Here is a 23,462-nt window from a genome sequence, read left to right on the forward strand (position 1 = left end):
TATTCTGTTCTGTTGGTGAGTGCAGAGAATGCTAATCACCACAGGCTGAACTGGCACAGCTGCGAATCACGGAGGCTCCTCCCCAATGAGCTCATCCTCAAGCAGTGCAAATGAGAATGACATAATGTTTCTCCGAAGCCTGACACGCGTAAAACTAATTTCTCAAGCTGCAGCCGCTCTCCCCTCCAATACAGCTTTTCTCCCCTCCCAAGATCATTCATTATGAGGAGGACATCATTAAAGCTTCAGGATGTAAGGGGATAGGAAAAACAAATGCAGTGCTTCCACATCATCAGATTAGCCTGTTTCCCGCCTTCCTTTCACTCCCACCAATTTTTAGGTCAATAATACCACCAGCACTGCCATTTCTTCTTCTTCTTCTTCTTCTTCTTCTTCTGTAAAATCAATGGAAGCTATGTATTTCTCGAGAGGGCAGAAGAAAGGACGAGGAAACAGAATTATGGAGGACAAAGCCTTTGGACAGGGAATTTATCCTCTTTCATTTTCCCCTGTTGAAATCTGTCGGCCTCCTTCTACTTCCCATAACAGTTTTGTCTGTGTGATGTTTAAAAATCAGTACCGGTATCCTATTAGTCAGAATGTTTTCAATACAGACAACTCCCACTTAATGAAAGGGTTACGTTCTGGGTGAAATCGTGTAAAGTGGGGAGCACCCTCTAAACACCCTCCTTGCCACTCTCTCTCCAATCCAGACCAGAAATACTGTATCCCATTCAAGTTGTGGATATTTTCGAATGGGTGTAAGTGGGCAGTTGCCTGTACACAGAATCCCTTCAAGTTCCTTTACACGGAAGCACCTGAGTATGTGAGCACAGAGTGAGTGGGATCTCTTGTCGGGATCTACACATCTCTAATGCAGGAGCAAAACATTCAAGCCATCCCCACAGAGAAGCTGGCTTCCTTCAATGGCCAACCAATCTGCCCTGGCTGAAGCTGCCAACGATACCTGGTCGAGACAAACCGCTCAATACATAAGGACATTGGAAAGGAAAGGAGCAGGATGTTCAGTCTTAACACCTTGAGGAAAGTCACCAAAACACCTGCACAGGGAGACATGCACACACACCTTTTGCAGTCCAAGGGACACATTCCTTTCTGGGCAACCTTCCCTGACCAACAATCCTGGTAGCTTGGGATGATGGATACTGAATGAAAAGGCTGCAGAGCTACTGGCTAGGGAGTTGGACCAGATTCCTGGCTCTGGGCCTGGTGTTACCTGATCAGGGACCCAAGAGAGGTACAGCGACTAGGCCCACAGAGCCAGAGGCAGGACCCTCATAGGTGCTCTCCTTGGGCCTGATGAACTGAGTATTGCCCATGCCACCTTGCCAGTCCAACACCAAGCAGAAAGGCACATAAAAAAGGAGAAGCAGCCCAGTGGGCTGGTTCTTTAAGAATCTCTAGGGCTCCAGTAAAGGAGGACTGGACTGGATGCAGAGGCTCAAAAGGCCTCTATTCACTTTAGGCCCTCACTGAAGGATGTTGATCACAAGGACCTCTCCATGGTGCTGCGACATCTAACCAGACTGGCTCCATGGGCAGAAGCAGGAGCGGAACAAGACACACTTTGTGACGGGGTGGGCCTGTTTTGTTGATTGATATACCGAGGCCTAGTCCTACTCTCCTTGCATCCAGGGGAAGTCATACGGCAATTCATGGCCTCCTCTAAATTAACACAACACTGCAACAGCAGCCAAAGCTAGCCTTAGCTGAAAACAGATATAAAGGATGCCTTAACTGCAGGTACTCTGTCAAAATCAAATCGCTAACATCCGTAACCCGCCCCCCCCCACAAATGATTTATTTTAATTTTTGGGAAGACCAAACAAATTAAACACATACACAAAGATGCCAGCTTTTCTCAGCCTTGCTTTAGTAAGCACAGATGTCTGGCACTTCAACAGATATTTTTGTACGTTACTTAACACAAGCTACAAAGCTGCTACTTTTACAGAGGATGCTGCCTGCTGGTTAACAGTTTCCTGAAATTTCACAGCTATTTCTTGAGCCCCTCGGCTAGAAAATAAGGCATATCCTCACTTCACGATCATTTACAATGGGTATGCAGTACAGCTCTTCAAGCAAAGGCTATTGGCTTAATCACTCTACAGTATATATAAGCTTTATTATTGGCAGTATCATATAAACATATGCTTATTTAATTGAGGATTTATGAGCTCTTAGTTTTGTTCCCACAAGGAAGGGGGCAGAACATAAATTAACAGGATACAGAAAAGCTACGTACAAGCAACAACACTACCATTAGCATTTTCAACAGGTATAAGCCCAGCCACAATAATAATAGCATAAACCCAAAATGTCTAGCACCATGTTCTATGCACAACTGGGAACTTTCCCATAGGACTTTCCTCTACTTCTTCGCACTGTGGTCAAAACCTTGGATTGGGGCACACATCATGTGGGTGAGAAGTTTTTAATTTATCCCCCCCCCCAGTTTTAATGTAACTATGTGTGTGTTTCTGTCTGTTTGGTTGGTTGGTTGGTTGTAAGCTACTTTGGGTTGCCCTGGGCAAGATAAAGCAGTAAGTAAGTAGGTAGGTAAGTAAGTGGCTCTCCAGATGTTGAACTACAACTTCCATTATCCCTGGCAAGTGACCCCCATGCTGGCTGGATCCGATGGGGGTTGCAGTCCAACAACATCTGGAGGGCACTGCATTGGCAACCCCTGCCCTAGATTAATGTGTGAATGTATCTCCCCCCCCCCCCGCCCCTGCTCAATTGTGATAATGTAAGGAACATATTACCAACTTATAATTAGCCACTTCACATACCTTGCAAGATACTGGCATTAATTCAGGCATTTGCTTGTTAATGATGGCTGCACACTTGAGTGGGTCAACAAGCTCCATTCCCAACCCTACAGGTGTCCCTTAGAGCTTCTGTGTGTACGTTTGTACCTGTAAGCTTACATACAGATTTTCTAATGAATGTACATGGTGGGGGAAGGGCCAGAGTCTGCTGCTGCAATACTGTCCCACCACATACTAGCTGAATACTTATGAACACCTGAGAAAAGAGCAAGAGGCCTTACCAACGTTACCCAAATGATATTGATGGATAACAGAGCACTCTATGCATCCAATTTCATTTAGAATGCTTATAACTTGCTTTATAACCCTGAGAAGCTCTTGAAGTTGTTTACAAAAAAAAATATTCACAACAAAAAAATGGTATTGAATAAATGCCCTGAGGGCAGGCATGGCCAAACTTGGCCCCTCCAGATGTTTGGGGACTACAACTCCCATCATCCCTAGCTAACAGGACCAGTGGTCAGGGATGATGGGAACTGTAGTCCCAAAACATCTGGAGGGCCAGGTTTGGCCATGCCTGCCCTAGGGTGACAGGATTACTCAGGTTGTATTTCCCACCTTCGGCCTTGGGTCTTTCTTGGTGCTGTCTTCTGATTCAAGGGAAGGAAGACCCAGCAGTTGGATCTCATTCAACCTAAGATGGAGGCAAGTCTCTTGCTGGAATTTGCCAGCTGCCGAGCAGAGCAGAGGGGCTGATCAGCTGTAGGTCGTTCAGCCCATACTGAAAGCAGGCTTTTCCTTACTGGAAGCTGATGTTGGAATCTGGAGTAGCATCTGTAACTGAAGGACTTTCCTTGTTCACAACAACCAATGCTCACCCCTCTTTGCTCTGCCCCTTCCCTGCGTTTCTTAACATCTGGTTCCCTACTGCGAGAAACAGGGTGCTAGACTAGGTGGTCTGATTCAGCAAGGCTCTTCTTTCTCATTACCCTTATCCTTTTTACACAAGCGACAAAAGGAGACAACAGCAGTACAAATGCACCTTTGCATGCCCAATTACCATTTACACTTGCATGCCGGTGCAAGTAGAAAAATACCACTGTGGTGGGAAGATAAAAGGTGTTTCTGTGCGTTCTGGCTTCCATTACAGTGTCCCATTGCACCAGAAGTGGTTTAGTCATGCTGGCCACATGACCCAGAAAGCTGTCTGTGGACAAATGGCGGCTACCTCAGCCTGAAAGCGAGATGAGCGCCGCAACCCATACTTGTCTTTGACTGGACTTGACCATTTACAACAGTGCATTCAGTCATTAACTTGAATAGAACTAGAACTGTTATCTGTTAATTAGCCATGCTAAGTGCTCCATGTATGGCAGGATAAAAAGGTAAAGGTACCCCTGCCCATACGGGCCAGTCTTGACAGACTCTAGGGTTGTGCGCTCATCTCACTCTAGAGGCCGGGAGCCAGCGCTGTCCGCAGACACTTCCTGGTCACATGGCCAGCGTGACGAAGCTGCTCTGGCGAACCGGCACCAGAGCAGCACACGGGACACCGTTTACCTTCCCGCTATAAAGTGATACCTATTTATCTACTTGCACTTAAGGGTGCTTTCAAACTGCTAGGTGGGCAGGAGCTGGAACCGAACGACGGGAGCTCACCTTGCCACGGGGATTTGAACTGCCGACCATGCGATCGGCAAGTCCTAGGCGCTGAGGTTTTACCCACAGCGCCACCCGCGTCCCGTTTGGCAGAATACAAATCTCAAAATAACAGACATATTCTCTGAGGCTTTATGTATGCACATGCTAAGCACTCCATCTCCTTTAAAAGCAGTATCTAGACTATTTTTCATCCAATCACCCATTTAGAATGGTGTAAAGAAGACAGGAGAGTGAACACACACTATGAAAATGATCCATCTATTTGTTTCTCAGGCTAATAATTCGCCTTTTAAAAAAAAAGAATACAGCGGGGGACGGGGTGTTCCATCATTGATTGAAGCCCTTTACTCTAGTCACTTTTCCGTTTCTTACATTAACAATGATCCAAAAACTTGACTGTTTTACAGTCTCCTGTCTCTTTCGTGCATCACACATGCCAGGAAGTGTGCAAATGCAACTCTGAACATTCAGTATTCCATTAAAAGGATGGTTGGGAATATACAGTGCCTCAAAACTAGAAGATGTTAGCACATATTATTTGCTCCTGGTTAGCCTCACACCTTCCTTTGCTTTCTCTTATCTGCTTGTTATCCTTGCTCCCCCTTTTCCTCAGTTTCTTTTGTTGTATTCTCCTCTACTAAAATCTGATAGCAATTTTGGAAAAAATCATGTCTCACTGCTCTGAGGGCATTATAAAAACCAAATAAATAATACATTTAAAACAGAGCTGCAATTTCTGACTACTGGTCATGCTGCCTGGGGATGATGGGAACGGAGCCCAGTAGTAGCTTCTGGTTTAACTGTTCCCCACCCTTGACATATATGTACACATATAGAGATTCAGTTTGTATTAATACATCTCTCTGATTTCCACTGAATTTGTAATTGCCAGAGGCTACCTATGAAGACAGTGTAAAAGGATTAAAGATGCTCAAACAAACTGGTGATCTGACAAACCCTAATTGAGCTAAATAGTTTTCTTTTTCTTTCTTTCCCCTGATTTTGGAGAAATCAGTGGGAGGCTACTTATTTATAAGCAACATATGTAACTTCACTATTTTTCTTAAACCACACACTTATCTGAAACAAGGATGAATTGCAGCAAAGTCAGGCTGCAGACTTGGATAAAATCCAGTGAGATGAACTGCAGCTGAACTACAGTCTTGAAGCAGATCTGAAGCTTTCAGTGTCAGTCGCGTTATGTCTGTATTATACCTGCACTGTAGATATGGTGCCAGCACACAATTCACTGCTTTAGTTTTTCCACAAGCATGGTTCATGGGATACTAAGCATCTGACTTCTTTTAGACAAATTATTACACTTACTCATTTCTTATGTCCCTGAACAGCACCTGAACGTTTTGAAGGAAGGGGCTTGTGCATATTTAACACAGCATAGTATCTAATGGCATTAAGTGCTGCATTGTCATGAGTTAGTTTTGCTTCGGTAATTGCAGATATCATCAGCACTGTGCATAATTCATATCAGTTCCTTTCTACACAGGTGCTCACTCTTATTTCCATATCCGTAATTAGTGCTTGACAATGAATGTTATCTAACCTGTCTAGGTGAAACAGACAAATCTAGTCACAATACAACTCTCTAGGTGACTGATTTAACTGTGCAGACAATTGGGACCAACCGTTCTGAAAGTAAACTTAACAGCTCTGTTGTACATTGGCCAGCCAGAATGCACATTTCGTCTTGCAAACCTTACTCATATTTCTGTTGGGGACTCATAGCACTGCTTCCTTGCCAATAAGAAGGATCTATGCCACGTTCCATTGCATGGCTGCTGCAGAGCCAGTCCCAGAAATAAAGGGTGGTATCCAACTAAGCTATACTCAGATTCGACTCACCTCAATCACCAAGATCTTTTGAGGGGGCACCTCTGGTGGTTCTCATGCCTCTGAAGTTTGGCTGGCCTTTAGTTTGACAGGCATTGCCCTGTGGAACTCCCTGCTAGCAGAACTTTGGGCAGGAAGTTCTCTCCCTCCTTTGGGATGTCTTTTGAAAACTATATTGTTTAGGCACGCATTTGCAATTTGAATTTTCTCTTTTAAACCCATCAGCATTTATGGATTTTTTAAATTGATGTCGTTATTGATATCTTTGTTCACTTTAATTTTATATGCTGCAATCCGCCTTGCTACATGTTTCTTAATTAATATGCAGATTATAAACACACAGATAAATAAATTAAAGAGAGTTGGTGATATGCCTGCTCCTAATTGGAACTTAATGGGCCAGTCCCTTTGGGCTTCAGATCAAAGAGAAAGGACGGCCAACAACATCATCACTGAGGAATACAAGAATAAGCAGAATTTCATTCTGAGACAATTTGTCAAGTACAATTCACTTTTGAAATTGACTGACTCCTCTTTTATATGGGGATTTGTATTGCTCTGAGCCAGGGGTCAGCAAACTTTTTCAGCAGGGGCCAGTCCACTGTCCCTCAGACCTTGTGGGGGGCCAGACTATATTTTTTTGGGGGAAATGAACGAATTCCTATGCCCCACGAATAACCCAGAGATGCATTTTAAATAAAAGGACACATTCTACTCATGTAAAAACATGCTGATTCCTGGACCGTCCGCGGGCCGGATTTAGAAGGCGATTGGGCTGGATCCGGCCCCCGGGCCTTAGTTTGCCTACCCATGCTCCCATGCTCTGAGCCATGCAAGGAATTGAGGCAAATGCATTTTTTGACAACTAATACATTTGATTTTCACCAAGGTGAGTATTTTGACCTTCAACAAAGTGATCTCTACTTTAAAGTAATTCAAAAGTGCACAAGAAATAGCAGCATTAACCTTAACTATTGTCCAGAAGCGCTGATGCATTTTTAATATCAGTTAATAAAACTAAATAAAAATTAGGAGAGTTTGTTTTACTGTGATGATGTTTGACAGGATCGCCATCCTATTCTATGCAGCACCTTTATTCTTATTCATTTTCTTTGTAAAGAATTTTGAAACTCAAATTCAAACTCGTAAATAATACAATTACCTATATTAAACAATATTTGGGGATTTTTTAAAATTCTCATCCATTTTCCTGTATCAAGGCTGCAAGCACTCTCTAGTGACACCTAGTGGCTGTGATGCAAACATGCTCTTATGCTGTATTTTATGGTGACTGGATTGCGTTGGTTCCACATAAACTCCGAGGTTATAGGCACAGTCTAGATAAATTTAGGGCCAATTGAATTAATAAAGTTAAGCACACAATTAAGCACTGCTGTGTCATTAGAATTAAACAAAGAATTTAAATAATAGTTATTTTTATTAATTGTGCATGTTAATATACTCAAGATGTTTTAATTAATTTTTATTAATTGTGCATGTTAATATACTCCTAAGCTAACACCAGAATGAAGACAATGGATTGTATCCAACTAAGACATACCCTGTAGACTTGAGTTAGTCATGGCTATCCTAAGATATTCCTAAAACATGCAGGAATTTTAAAAATCTGTTTAAAAAAAAACCCCACTTGATGGATATTATTTTTATACTGCAGAATTTTCTATCAAGTTCTTTTATGTTCATATATTTGTAGATGAGAAAACTGTATTATTTTTATTCACCCACAAATATTTCACCTACATTTTAAGAAGCAAATACCCAAAGAGAAAAATAGGTTTTGTGTAGGAGTGTCAAAAAGCAAATTCAACAAGACACATCACAGATTCAAACAAATCCTTCTGTTCATGGGCTGATATGCAAAAAAACAAAACCAAAAAAACCCACCATCAGGCAAGGCCTAGTGCATTGAGTCCTGGAGTGATACGAGATACACATTTAAAACACCACTGTGTTTGTGCCTTTGTACAAGACCACTGAGCTTCAACTGGTGGCTCACACAAGCTCAATTAAGGCATGCTGTGGCTACCACCATTTTGATAAAATTTCTATTCCCCCTTTTGTGTGCTTTGCCAATGGAACTGGGGTGCAAAAAAATCGGGGGGGGGGACGCTGAAAAATGAAAGGGATGCTAGAGGGCATTTGTGTAGCACAGGGGTCTGCAACCTTTAAGACAAAAAGAGCTACTTGGACCCGTTTCCGAAGAAAATAAAACTGGGAGCGGCAAAACCATTGCGACATTTAAAACAAATATATCTCCGGAGCCGCGATCTGACAGCGGGCAGGAAGGTGACGTCGGGACGGTGCGTGACTAACGCATGCACCGCCCCCATGCGACGTCACAGCCAGTACAGCGCCCGCCACAGTGGGGAGTGTTGGGGCGCACAATGCGCCTCTTCCCCTCGCTAGTATCCGCCCCGGAGCCGCGGCAAAGGTGTAAAAGAGCCACATGTGGCTCCGGAGCCACGGGTTGCTGACCCCTGGTGTAGCAGGAGCCAGCGTGCAAAAGTCTTGTGTTAGGCTGTAGAAGCAGCAGAAAAAGAGAGCAAAAATATAAATTCACTAAAAGTATAAAAAATACAGTAATAGTAAATACCACATCAGAGTTAAACTTGAGTCCTATGTCTGAAAAGACTTTTATCGTGCTAACCTACCAAGAATATTATTGGGCAATGTTAGCAAGGAGAATGTGAGCCATGATGTTGGCTGGTTATTACATCTGCTGCAATCTTTGATGAGGTTTAGGGTACAGCTTGATTCAAATTTAATAAGCCATGGCATACTAGCCTGAAAACGAGCACCTGGGGCACTTCAGCTTTGATGCTCCCTGTCATTGTATTAGACAACAGTGACTGCAAGTGTAATTGACTAGCTCAGGATTTGCTGTTCTCAAGGTTCCCTTCTATTGTCAAGGGAGAAGAGGGGTAACTAGAGACTGGGCTGGCATTAAAAGTTGCCACAATTGAACCCTGATATGGCAGATCATACCAAACAGCTAGATTACGGTCTTGACCGTTTTAAAAACAAACAAACAAACAAACAAACAAACAAACAAACAAATCTATCCCCTTTCAATAAACAACAACCATTTAGTGTATGTCCTTTGCTTTCTGTAATTTCCCACAAAATTGCAGTTGAGGATCTTTAGTTGATACCCCATTTTTATTCAGCATCATTGTAGTTACGGTATGGAACTTGCCCTGAAGAAATAGCCATTACTACCCCTGTTCTTACAATGCCCATTCAACAGCGCCACATAAATAAATATAAAAAAAGAGTCTTACCTCCCTCCTTATGCCTTCAGCTCCCTTTCTTCCTTATTTCATTTTGCTATTTCATTATAAGCTCCCTAATGGCTGCAGCACCAAGCAATTAGTGAAGGGGTTCAGGGTATCAAATTCTAAAGCTTTCCCAAGAGGTCTAATAAACTGAGAGTGGATGGAGGTAGAATCAAAGCTACAACCCAGTGCCATAACTTCCAACAAATTTCCACAGGAAGTCCAGTAAGTGACCAGAACAAAATCATGGGTGCCAACTACCTCAAACTCTGGGGAAGGTTTGTATTACACAGGAATGGTTTCCATAATAATGCAATCACACTTATGGTAAATATACTTTATGAGTCTTTTGTTAATGCCCCAAGGCAAGCATTGAGGGAAAGAAGGAGAAGGAAGGAGGGAAATGGGAGAAAACACAGAGTCCTGCCATTGAGGATAAGGGAGGGAAAGGTAAGTCTCCTGAATGAAACTTGCAGCAGTTAGTACAGATGCGCGGGGGGTGGGGGGTGGGGAGTGTCATATGGGGAATCAAGAGGATTTAAGATGTTCCAGAATCTAGATATTTTGCAATGACTCCGAGAAGGCTGCCAGCACGGATTTCCTAGGTACTGCACAAGAATGAAATCTGAAATCCAAACCCCACCTGCCACTGCAGGGACTTTGCAGAGCCACTGCTGAGTCCACAGCCCAGCCACTTATGGTGGCTATGGTAGAAGGAAAAGGAGAATGATTGGGGCTGATCCTTGAACCACCTCCAGGCTGTTGCAGTAATCCTGTATGGATCAAGCCTGACGCTGGCCAGCAACAGCCTGAATCAGGCTCACTATCCAGTGAATCTCAGACTGTTCAGCCCCGCTCTGCCCCCCTCCCCAGAATGCCCCCCCATTTTGCAGTTTTCTGCTACCTGGTATACCAGTAGCAGGCTTCCTGCCCACATGGCTGATCTGTGCCCAGAAGGGGCAGGTCAGTGGTGACTGGCTCCATCCAACCCCTCCCCCAGGCAGTGTTTGAAACTCTTGATTATTCTAGGTGCATCTGCGGCAGGGAATTTCATTAGTGAAGCAGTTGCTGAGCTCTGGGCGCAGGACTGCACCTAAGATTTCAGATTAAAACTGCAGAGTGGAAGGAAAGGAGAACCTTTTTCTGCCTCCCCACTTCCAACTACTCTCTGACGACTGGAGAAGAGACCCTCTTAAGAATATGAGGGAGGGTGGGCAGGGGAAGGACTTAGACCATGTGAAAAATGAACATAATACTTTAGCTGCAGTTCATTCATTTTCAGCTTTGCATTCTTGTTGTTAAAAAAGCACACCTAGCCATTCCGTTGTTGCGCCCATAACCTAGGTTTAAGGTGCCATTTAGCTCCTAGCTTTCTAACACTGCCCATAGGGGTTGTGGGTTTGATTGCTCTGCCTCTTGGTTTTATACCCATCCTTCAAATTCAGTTTCTATTCTATTCCGCTGCAGCATGACAAAGAAAGAAGGGAAGATGGAAGCAAAGTCACAATGCTCATTCTTTGTTTAATGAAGTCATGGTTTATCAGACTAAACCAGACTGAAATTATTATAGCTGAATCAGGCCTCTGAGTATAGTTTAGGGCAGCCTTACCTAACCTGGTGCCCTCCTGATGTTTTGGATCAGAACTTACACCAGCTATGAAATTGTCTCACCTGTCATATGTGTGGAAGGATCTCTGCTTTAGTATATTCCTTCCTGGCATTGCTCACATAGTTTATATTTCATTTTAAACAATTTACTATTATTGATACCTATTTTACAATGATAGGACTGAAGTAGTAGCAACTGGCCCAAGGCTGCCCAGTGAATCTTATAACCCAAGTGGTCCATGTCGAACAATGACCACTAACCTCCACAACACGCACACACACACACACACATTCAACCTGTAGGAAGCGCTATATAGTTTATATCAGAAAAGCCCAACTTGCTGAACTTGGAAGGCTAGTCATTTTGCCACCCTTTCCTGCTTTTCAGGCTTCCCTACCTTGCAGGAGGCACATCAATATTTGAAGACACAACTTTGCGTTTCTGCTCGAGAAGGCAGATGGAGCGGGTGCTTTCTTTCTCGTGCTCATGGACTCTGCCAGGTTTTTTGGTGTCTGCTGTTTTCGAATCCTCTTCCTTCATCGCCAACAGAAAAAAATGTTGGTCTGACAGTTTTTGATTCAGATCACTTTTTAGCTCCTCCTGCTGAAATGCTGCGAAGGTCATTTCACGCTTTATGCTGGTTGCCTGAAAAATTAAAAGGGATTATTAGATTTCTTGCAATTCATTTGCATCATTTTAAAAAGAGGGGGCAGACATAGCCTCCAGGCATCCAATTCTATTTAGCAGCTCCGACTCACATTACCAACCACTTTGCTTCGCAGGCTTCAGACAGAAACCTCTTCATTTCCTTTACTAGAGATATCTGCAAATTGTCATGAACACCCCATTGAGAGGGCCATCCACATATCAAATAAGAGCAGCAAGGGCAAACAGAAAGGTGCTCTTGGTGGGCAGCACCCAGCCTCAGTTCTAGAACTACCTTGCTCTGTGCGTCAGGGGAGGGGAACTTGTGGTCTTCCAGATGCTTATTGGACCTCAGCTTCCTTCATTCCTGACCACTGGGCATCCTGGCTGAAGCTGATGGGAACTGAGTTCAACAACTTCTGGAGGGCCACAGCTTCCCCACCCTTGACACAGAGGAAGGAAGACCCAGCATGCTCTTACGGCAGGACCATCTTGGCTGTGAATCCTGGAAGACTTGCTCTCTGCCTTGCAGGCCTTTTCCCACCTGGGCTAACTCCAGCTACAAAAGCTGAGGCTGAACAAACTCTTGGGCTAGGGTATTGTTGAGAGGGTTTTGTTGAGGGGGGATGGTTTGCGAATGTTACTTATTATTTTTTGTATCTTTATTTTATATCTCATTATGATTTATGTGGAAATTGTTCAATATGTGTACTTTCTGATGTTTCATTTATTGCCTACTATGACTTTTGTTAATGTTTGTAATTATGCATGTTGCAAGCCACCTTGAACATGACTTACACATTCTTAGATGTGCTTAAGTGTTCAAACTTATTTTAAATTGCAGTTGTCATGTTTTACTGCTTTGTCATGTTTTACTGCTTTGTCATGTTTTGCTACTTTGGCCTCTTGGGGAGGAAGGCTGGGACAGAAATTGAATTAATAAACAAACAACAAATATATTAGTGAAAATAGCATATAAAATGTGTTATATTAGGGGAAACTGCTCTCAGAAAATGTTATATTAGGAACTAATTCTGTTATTTTTTTTCTAATAAATAAAAAATCACAAACTGATGTGGAAATGTACTGAAATGAATTTAAAACTGGAAAAATGAGTAACTGAAACAGAAATGGGTAGCTTCGTACAACTTTGCTTGCATCTAGCCACACTATGACCATGTGTGTGTGTGTGGAAGGTAAAAGACCCCTGACTGTTAGGTCCAGTCACGGACGACTCTGGGGTTGCAGCGCTCATCTTGCTTTCTGGCCAAGGGAGCCGACATTTGTCCGCAGACAGTTTTTCTGGGTCATGTGGCCAGCATGACTAAGCTGCTTCTGGTGAAACCAGAGCAGCACATGGAAATGCCGTTTACCCTCCCACTGGAGCGGCACCTATTTATCTACTTGCACTTTGAAGTGCTTTCAAACTGCTAGGTTGGCAGGAGCAGGGACCGAGCAATGGGAGCTCACCCCATTGTGGGGATTCGAACCACTGACCTTCCAATCGGCAAGCCCAAGGCTCAGTGGTTTAGACCACAGCGCCACCCACTGTGAAAATAGTCCTGTGCAAAAAAAGGTGCAGCTTCAGTCCATGTGAAACATGAAGGTTTTGGTTAAAAGTTAAAATCTTGATGCTTCCAAGAGAGTTTATCAATAATAATAAAATAAAATAAATGCAACAGATGCATAGTAGTTTGAATACATGGATGGGGAGGGGAGTTCAACATGGGTATTATCGGGAAACACTGCTGGTTGTTGCCCAGCGCCAGTTTATTTTTTTAAAACTGTAAAACTAATTATGCTGGTATAAGGTTACTGTAAAATACAATGAAAAATTACAGTGCAAGCCCATGCACACACGTAAAATGATTAGAGGCAAAATATTTAAACACATTTCCCATTTTGTAGTTTCCTTGGAAAGCCTTCTGGCACTTGTTTCAAGAGAAAAACCAGAATGATTACTTTAAGAACACAAATGGTATCCAAGCTGAAAGCATTAGTCATATTATACTTCTCAACATGCAGCCAAATGACATATTGCCAAGAAAATATGTTTCCCCTGTGTTTTGCAAAGCAAAAAGCTCACAACACAACACAACCAACAATTGTAAACAAGTATACTTTTCACTTTAGTAATAAAGGTCATGCTTGAAAGACAGATGAGATTTCCTGTTTCGAAAGTTGATTTTTAACCAATTATCCTGAAGAAATCAAATACTAATTCTGGGACAATTCAGAGAACCACTGTGTGCATGGCACGTACCTGACATGTATGTGCATAGGTCAACTGTCCAACCATGGTGCAGAATTTGGTGGCCAGGATGCTTAATGGGGCACGACGGCTTGAGCATATTACACCAATCCTGGTCAGACTGCACTGGCTGCCAATTAGTTTCCAAGCCCAATTCAAAGTCCTGGGTTGTTTTTTATACCCATAAAGCCTTAAATGGCTCAGGACCACAATAGCTCAAGGGCAGCCTCTCCCCATATGAACCGACCCAGACCCTGCATTCATCATCTGAGGCCCTTCTTCGTGTGCCTACGCTACGAGAGGTTTAGAGGGCGGCAACATCATAACGGGCCTTTTCTGCAGTGGCTCCCTGTTTGTAGAATGCTCTCCCCAGGGAGGTTTGGCTGGCCCCTTCATTATACACCTTTAGGTGCCAGGCAAAAATGTTCCCTCTTCAACCAGGCCTTTGGACGATTGACATCTTACACCCTTTTGAAAGTGTTTGTGGGAGGGGGGTTAGGTGGTGTACTGAAAATCTCCCACAATGTCCCTTTCAATGGTACAAATGGATGGGTCTGATAAGGAATGCAGAAGACTTCACATCTGCTGAATTCATGGGGAGTGATAATATGGGTAACAATAATGGGTAATACTGTATATGGTGAGTAAATAGGGATAAAGGCAGCAGAGAAAAGAGTGATGAAATGAAATGCAGCAGAAGTGATGGCCAGGAGTTTTTGTTACGTTTGTTGAAGCCTGTGTAGGCATTTGAGGAGATGCAGCAAGTTCTCACGGTCCAAGCTACAGGCCTATGTGTGATGGAAATTTCCCCTTTGCAAGTTCAGTTTAAGAGAACAGACGCACAGCACTCCAAATCTGCACATGCAATAACATGTATGGGGTTCATGCAAAATTGGACTCAAATTCTAATCAACAGGTTCAATTAACTTTGTGTTACTATCCCCCCATCAAATTACCATGTATCAAAGACCAGATTTTTTTACACAGCCTTCAGATTTTGTCTGGCTAACCTGCTCTTTATAAAGGGTAAGGAAAGGGGATGGGTAATTATAATTTTAGACTTGGGTAAAGAATAAAAATGCTATGTTCCAAGTTTGACACATATTCTCTCTTAGCCACATTGCTCTGCACAGACACCCTTCCTAAGTCAAAAAAATTAACAACTATATCCTGCCATTGTGCTAGTTGCTTCTCCAGTCCATCACATGATGCCTCTGACTCTGCCGGCGGCTTACAAGGTAGAATGGTACAGATAAAGTAAGTTTGCTTTGCTGCAACCCACTATGACTCAACTCTACTTATCTGCTCTTCTTCACAGACCCGTGATAGGGATTTCCAGTAATTCAATAGCTATGCGGACAGAAGCCTAGTCTGTAGCAAAACGTGCTTTATTAGACCAAATTAAGTTTCAATCCATGACTTAATTTGAAGTGGTACTATTATGGGATACACCTTCACCCGCCCAGCTTCAGTGGAGAGATTAATGATTTGGGTAGAAGAGTTCTAGACATAAATGAAAGGACTAAGGTGCATAAAGGGAAGGACGGAAATTTGCAGTAGCCAAGACAAGAGATAACCAGAACATGACTTGTGGAGTCTGAAAAAACAGCTACTGGGTTTTTGTTGTTGTCGTTTTGGTTTTTGCTATGCTATGCAGAAGAAGAAGAGGAGTTTGGATTTGATATCCCGCTTTATCACTACCCTAAGGAGTCTCAAAGTGGCTAACAATCTCCTTTCCCTTCCTCCCTCACAACAAACACACTGTGAGGTGAGTGAGGCTGAGAGACTTCAGAGAAGTGTGACTAGCCCAAGGTCACCCAGCAGCTGCATGTGGAGGAGCGGGGAATCAAACCTGGTTCACCAGATTACGAGTCCACTGCTCTTAACCGCTACACCACACGGGCTCTCACTTCGTGACTGAGACTGTGTGTGTGGGAGATAGAGAGGGGATTCTGAAACAAAACCTAGATTTTATTAAAATTATTTAAACACGGCTTCCCATACAGGGGTCCTGAAACAGCTTACAAAATAAAATTCAACACTAAAATGTTTTAAAAGTGACTATTAAAATATACATAAAATCTAAATAAAATCAGCAATGAGCAATGCCAATAATAGAGTGCTCCAAAGAGTGGGCACCACTATAAAGAAGGCCCTTCTTCATTTCCCCACCCCAAGTGACATGCTTAGATAATGTGGTACCACTAGCAAGGGTTTCTCTGATTATCTTAACACCCTAACATGTCTGCATAGGAAGGGGAAGGCAATCTTTTCAGTATTCTGGTCCCGAGTTGTTTAGGGCTTTATACACCAGAAACAAAACTCTGGACATTGCTTGGTAGCTAACAGCAGCCAGCCTGTTTGAGCACTTTTAGCTCTCCACTCAGTACCTTCGCTGCCATCTTCTGCACTAGCTGCAGCTTCTGAAATAATTCTAAGGGCAGCCCCACAAAGAGTGCATCACAGTAACCCAAATATAAGGACTGCCCAATTCCAGGACATCATTGCTACACTAGCTGGTAATAGGTGCTCCTAATCACCAAGGTTATTTTAGCCTCTGGTGACATAAGAAGAATGCCTGGTTAACAGGGAAGATAGTATCTATAGACCCTAGTCAATAGCCACATTAAGAAGTCTTCAGTTAAGCATAATTTTGCACTATGTGCAACTGGGAAGCTAGTTAATGGCTTCAGAAGAATCCAGGATATGAAGCCAACTTCAAACCATGGTTTGATATCCTACCTTATTCTCAAGTTTGGATACAACATGAAACCATAGTTAACTGAAGACTTCTTGGTTTGTTTCCTGGCTTTCCTGCAGGGGCACAAGGCTCATTCATACCTCAGCTTATTAGGCCAAAATACTATTGTCTGAATGTAGCCAAAGAGAAGGAGGCTTAGGAGAAGCAGTTCAATCATGCATGTACCGCATTTAAGATGACAATGATACATCCATGAAAAAAAAATATATCAGGAAGCTACTTGGAGATGCAGGACAAGATATATGGAATGGGAGACTTCTGGATGTAGAAACATTACGCAAAACCTTTTTAGAAATACTTACAATGATAATAAAAGGAGACTTACAGGAATGCTTAGGGTGCAAATTCTTCCTCAAAGCTTTTACTAGCACCAATAAACCCTTTCCGTAAGTCTGAAATATGCTTAATAGCACACCATCACTGGAAGCAACAGGGGCCAGACTACACCTCATGCTGTTAAAATATCAAACATCTAAAAGGCTATTTAAAAACAAATCTAATTGATTTGTATTCTTAACATACAACTCCAACCTCAAGTTCTCTTAAACATTTTTTTTTTTGTGCTAGCCTGAGGATAAATCAATTTGAAAAAGAAGAATTATATTGCACAATCTATTCAGCAAGAATAATATTCACGGAGGAGCACAATGAGGTAAGAAAGATTCTTCTATCAATATTTGGAAAGGTGCTGCTCTGAATCTTAATGTATCGTTACATTCTAGGCTACTCTTTGCATTTATTTACTCACTCACCTTGCCAATGCCTGCTTATTATAAATAACCTATGCTAGTTAAGCCTAATCATTCAAAGTGTCTGGAAATAGCTGTGCTGAAGAACACTACCTGAAATAATGCATCAGGAATGCCATTACAAGCACCACTTCTTCTAAATCAGCATTATATTAAAAAAAAGTACAAAGAAAGACAATTCCTAGCTTTGCTATTCAACAGATGAAGAACTAATATTCCACTCAAATATCAGTTTCTCCAGAACAAAAATGTGAATGGTTTTATTGTGGTCAAGAAATTACATGACTACTACTATATATTGCACAGTTTCATCCAAAAGGGCCAAAAAAGGAACAGTTTTCCTGCATAACTATTGACAATTCAAAGGCTAGCCAGTCAGCTCAACACAGAAACAAGTCACATTTAGCTATACTTAGCTTACCCTGCCTACTCTCCCTCCCTTCCATGTTGCATGAAATACAACATAACGGGATACTAATCTTCTGCTGCCCAAACAGTATACTATATTTAAAGTTACAAGAAGCAAAATGATAGTTTACACATGCAAAAACAAACAAACAAACAGTGAAAGAATAAATGGAAGAGACTGGTGCACCTTTTCGGCAATTCTGTGCATATACAGCAGGGCTGGCCAACATGGCGCCCCCAGGTGTTTGGACTACAGCTACTATTATTCCTGAATCATGCTGGAATGGGATGAGAGTTGTCATCCTAAACATCTGGAGGGCACCTCATTGGTTACCCCAGAATTGTGCACAGTCACCAAAAGGGAAGTATATACATTTTTCTATTAACAACACATATGTCTGTTAGTCCCAGTAACTGCATATTCTTTTTGCCGATTGAAACTGGCATATTTATGTAAATTTGTGTACTTTTCATTTGATAGGACCAACACAGCAGCTCCTCTCTGCTCCATGCTTTTCTTAAAAAAAAAAGAAAAGAAGCAATGGCTCAATTCGGTTAATTTTTCAAACCATAATTTTAAGAAGCAGGAACATGCCATTGCCCTTTACATTTTTTTCTCACTACTCCCTTCACTTGCATGTCCATTCTCTCCTCCAGCCTCAGCTTCCCGTCCCAGCTGTAGTTTGTTGTGGTGCCTAAAACCAGAAACTCTTTTTACTACTAAATCTTCAAAACCATGGCTTGGAGTAGGTTTGCAGACCATTGTTTGTACAGAATGTCCACTACCTATGATTTGCTTTATTGGCTATCAAAGCACACAATGCCTAAGAAAAGTGAGAGATTGGGTGCATGAGAGGAGAGCAGGGAGACCACAGATTTGTAACATGCTCCCAGTCCTTCAAATTATGACCCAGCGTATCAGAAGAGAAGTACAGTATCCAAGCTGGGACATTGCCAGAAGTAGTCTTTTTTTAAAGTTTCTCCATAGTTTTGGCCAGAGTTTCAAAAATGTGTAACATTAACTGATGGTGCAGCTCTTGGCTTCATAGCACAGTTACTTTTTAACCCTCAGACCAATGTGTTTATAGTACAACTACTTCCAGTATTAGTCATAGTACAGTACACCATTCTTGGTTTTACCAGCAGATTATTATTATTTACATTATAGCAATGCATATCACCTGATGATAAAAAGTCAGGTTTTAAAATTCTCAAGTGTAAGCATTTTTCAGGCCCAAATGTTAACAATGCAAAACTGTACTCCTCAACAGCTTCCTTCCCCCATATAAAAGAAATATAATACTTCCCCTTATGCGGCATGTTTCTGAACAGAAGTGTTCTTGTCATACACAGCAAACGTCTTTGATGTTTCTTGTCTTAACCAAGCTGAGTTTATTTGTGGCATCAGCAACAGGTTAGATCTCTTTGCATTACAAGCCAACTATCGTGTGTCAAGTGTTTGTCAGCCTCCATCACAGTTACAAAAACATATCACATTAACCATCAACACAGTTGGATCTTTGAGAAAAGCCTTTCTGGAGTAGTCAGTACACAATGTGGTTTCAACTTGTCCATTCCACACCTTTATCAGTGTTGTTAAGTAAGCATTATACAGTTCTAGATATGGGGCTGCATTCAGATGCAATGCTATTCCATGATTTAGCACTTCATGAAAGACGCGTTCTCCTGAGTTTGCAACCTCCCTAATTCTTTTCCTAGAGGTGTTTGAAATGCCCCCTCCCCCTTTTAGTTGTTTTGTTTTATCCAAACTAGAAACGGTGTTTGAATGCTAGCTGCAGTCATTTTCAAAACATTCCTATTTCAAACCACCAACTATGAAGCTGAATGGTTTGAACTAACTATAATGGCCGTTACTTATTTATTTAAAGTATTTACTGTCTACTTTTCATTTCCAAAGAATCCAACAGTATAGTACATTAAAACTAAGGCAACAACGTAACAAAAAGCATAGCACTAAAATGGCTACAACTTAATCACCAGGAGAAAACATGATACAATGTTAAGCCATCAAGATCAGGGATTAATGTTCTGTGAAAGCCTGAGTGAACAAATGAGTGTTCAGCTGAAGAGGGAACTCAGAAGAGTCAGTGTCAGCTGTACCTCAATGGTGAATGAGTTCCACAGTCAAGGTACCACCACTGAGAAGGCCCTTCCTCTGTATAGTGGTCCCTTGGTTTACAACCATAATCTGTTCCAGAGGTCCATTTGTAAATCATAACAGGGTGTAAATAAGGCGTGCTTTTGCCAATGGGGCCTCCCAATAAAAAATTGTTCGTAATAAAAAGAAATGGCTAGTAATAATAATAATAATAATAATAATAATAATAAAAGGTTGTAAACCGGGACATGCACTTCCAGGTTTGATGTGTTTGTAATCCAAAACGTATGCAAACAAAGATGTACGCAAACCAAGGTAGCACTGTATTGACACGTGGTTTATATCAGCTGCCTGCAGGAGTGCCAGCTTGGCCCTGAGACTGTGGGTGCCCGGGGCCTTGGGTGCCATGCATTGTGCATGGCCTTGGTACTGAAATCTGTGGGTGCCCAGCCCCCACAATGGAGTTTTGTGGGTGCCAAGGCACCCCAGGAGCCAGCACTGTAGCACAGGCAGGAGGGTTTCCCTTAAAGATCTTAACACACAGGCAGGTCTATATGAGAAAAGATATTCCTACAGGGAACCAGATCCCAAGTTGTTTAGGGCACCTTGAATTTGGCTCAGCAGCTAAATTTCTTTACTATTAATCACATGGTTCACACTGTCTAACAATATCTAAGGGCCACAGGTTCCCATTTCTACTTTACCCAATCAAACTCTCTTCTCCGGCAGATATTGGGTTAAACTAGCATGTATTCTTCACTGTACAGCCAAAAACATTTCCAAGCATGCAGCACAGTTCTTAGGCTGCCAAATTTCGACAGGGAACATGAAAAATGACAAATATATATACTTTTGAATAGGTTTAAACTGTAGGTCTCCAATCACCACTTATTATCCCATTGCCTACAAACACTCACAGCACTGCAGCCACTGGTTCCATCACTGGTACATCTACCAATTAATGAGCCAAAACACCAGTGTTGAAAATCTCAGTTTTCCATGTCAACCATAATCAAGAAAGAGAGACACCTGAGACACAAACATATTCTTGATCATGGCTTGCATTAGTGGTGGTGTTAAGACTGCAGAAGGAAAAATCCAAGCTAAGGTCACTTTTACAATACCTGTTTATCAGAGCATTCATCCCAATTTGTTTGCAGTGAGCTTATACAACATCATGTCAAGCAATTTCCACACTTTCCAGTGCATTTCCCCATCACTTTCCTTACCGCAAAAGTCCAAAAAATTGTTTACCTGGGTTTGTTGTACCAGAGTGCCAAATCCATTTAAATAGTGCCATCTGCATTTCATAGTACGAGACTCAATCCTACCTGCAAAATGGCAACAGTTTGGAAGTGGCCGAATACAATTTTAAGGGAGATGGTAAAACATCAAAAGATACATCCTCCTGTCAACCTGTTGGGCAATGCAACATTTCTCCATGCTTTTTCAGCCAAATCACAATTGGCTGTGGTGTGGTTATGTAAAATTGGACATGGTAAATACTGATAATGATTAATAATAAGCCTTGCATACACTTCATACTGTATTCCACTGGGCAGCAGAGAATACATTTACAGCATAGACTTCACAGGGTTACATATGTCCCTGTTAACTCAGGGAATCTATCAGGTACCTTTGTAATCTGGACAACTGCAAAATGTCATATAGGATAGCCCCACATAGAACCATTCAGAAGTTTTAGCTTTACCAGAACAGGGACCTAGTTCTACAGCAGTGACAATGCTAAGGAGATTACGAAGCATAGAAAACTCTATGTAAACCTCTACGTGGGCAAGCAGAATAGAAGTATAAGAAATAAAACAGTGACAGACCACCTGGACTGATTTCCTATTTGTCTTCTGGGCAAAAGAGAGGAAGTGGGGCTACCAGGGAGGACTTCTTAGTGGTGGCACCCCAATTTATGGTTCCCTAAAAAGTACCTCCTTCAGTCAACTTTTATCCTTTGTTTTCCCAAAACCTTTTGCTTGATTTTTGCTCTGATTGTTAGCTTCCCTCTGGCTCTTTAGATCTTGATGCAATTTCATGATTTTCTGTTTTAATTGTTTCTCTGTCACTTCTGTTACTAAGTTTCTTTGTATACAAGGCACCTTGCAAATTTAAAAAAAAACTGATGGTCAATAGAAAAATATAAATTATGAAATGCCATGACCCTGCATTATGAACGTTCTTTGTAATATTGAAACTAGTATATGAATGCATTGAAGATAAAGTAAATGCATAACAAAATAAAAGTTGACCTTTAAGATCCAAAATAGCCTTAGGTGCATACTGCCTGCCTTCCCTAAATCCCACCGCAAACCTGAAGATCACCTAAGAAGCATCCTGTAGTAGAGTCACACATGCTTGTTTCAGAAATTTTAGAACCATTTCTTCACTGGTCACAGGGGACTCTGGTCACACACAGTGCAAAGATTGTGCTTTGCAGTGCAGTCCTTATGCTCATCTACTCAGAATTCAGTGGGGGTTACTCCCAAGAAAGTGTGTACAGGGATGCAGCCTTAATTGCTCCAACTACTTTCCCAATATACCTGCCCATTACCCATTCACACACACACCCCAAACACTTAATATCCCCATGGCTCTTTTCACTGCCTCATTATGATTTACCATTATCTCCCGTTTCACTGTTGCTGCTAAGTCGGCTTCATTCTTTTGCAGCAGCGTGGTTCAGATGCATGCATTTCAAAGCCTACACGCACACCCTAGAACCCAACAACGCTGATCCCTATTATCAATGGTCATTCTAGCATTGCCCTCTACTGTCAGAGGGCACTTCGTTTCATGTTATTCATTCTAGCACAGCACACCATCCCTAACCCTGCAACAGCAAAAAGTTCTGCAACACAGCACAACAGACCGTGCAAAAGGATCCTTGTTGATGCTTTTATTAAAAAAATGTAAACAACAGCCATCTTTATTTACACTATGAGCTAACTGTCTGAGATGGGTAACAGCAATCCCAAAGGGCCTTTGCAAACCAGTAGATTATGCTACATTTGCTTGTTTAAATCCACAATGTTTTGGTTTTTTTAAATGCACTCTACCTCCCCACCCTTATACCTTTTCCACACAGAACGGTAGGTGTACACCTGATGCCTTTGTCACACATTACATGCACCCAACCCCTTCTCTGCAGACAGCTAGATTTCCCTCGCAATAAACGTGGGTGGGTGGGTGGGGGGGGACAGTTATGCAGCGGGGATGGTATGCGGCGGTTCTCCCGTCCACTTTGGCAGGGAAGTCAGATGTGCAAGCCTGCCTTGCAATGGAGTCGGTGCCCCGTCCCTCCAGCCTCGTG

The 23,462-nt window shown here is 42.2% G+C and overlaps 1 protein-coding gene across 3 annotated transcripts in view; it reads right to left on the reverse strand.

The window, feature by feature from the left end:
• Positions 1 to 23,462, reverse strand: part of ZNF704 (zinc finger protein 704) — a 50,538-nt gene that overhangs the window by 26,250 nt on the left and 826 nt on the right. For all 3 annotated transcript variants that reach the window (XM_083623355.1, XM_083623354.1, XM_083623353.1), the window contains one exon: positions 11,605 to 11,852. In XM_083623355.1, the coding sequence (XP_083479481.1) occupies positions 11,605 to 11,831 (227 nt within the window). In that variant the 5' untranslated portion in view covers positions 11,832 to 11,852. The remainder of the gene's footprint in view (positions 1 to 11,604; positions 11,853 to 23,462) is intronic.

This window comes from Podarcis filfolensis, assembly GCF_964270895.1.
Source record: "Podarcis filfolensis genome assembly, chromosome: 7".
Lineage (NCBI taxonomy): Eukaryota > Metazoa > Chordata > Lepidosauria > Squamata > Lacertidae > Podarcis > Podarcis filfolensis.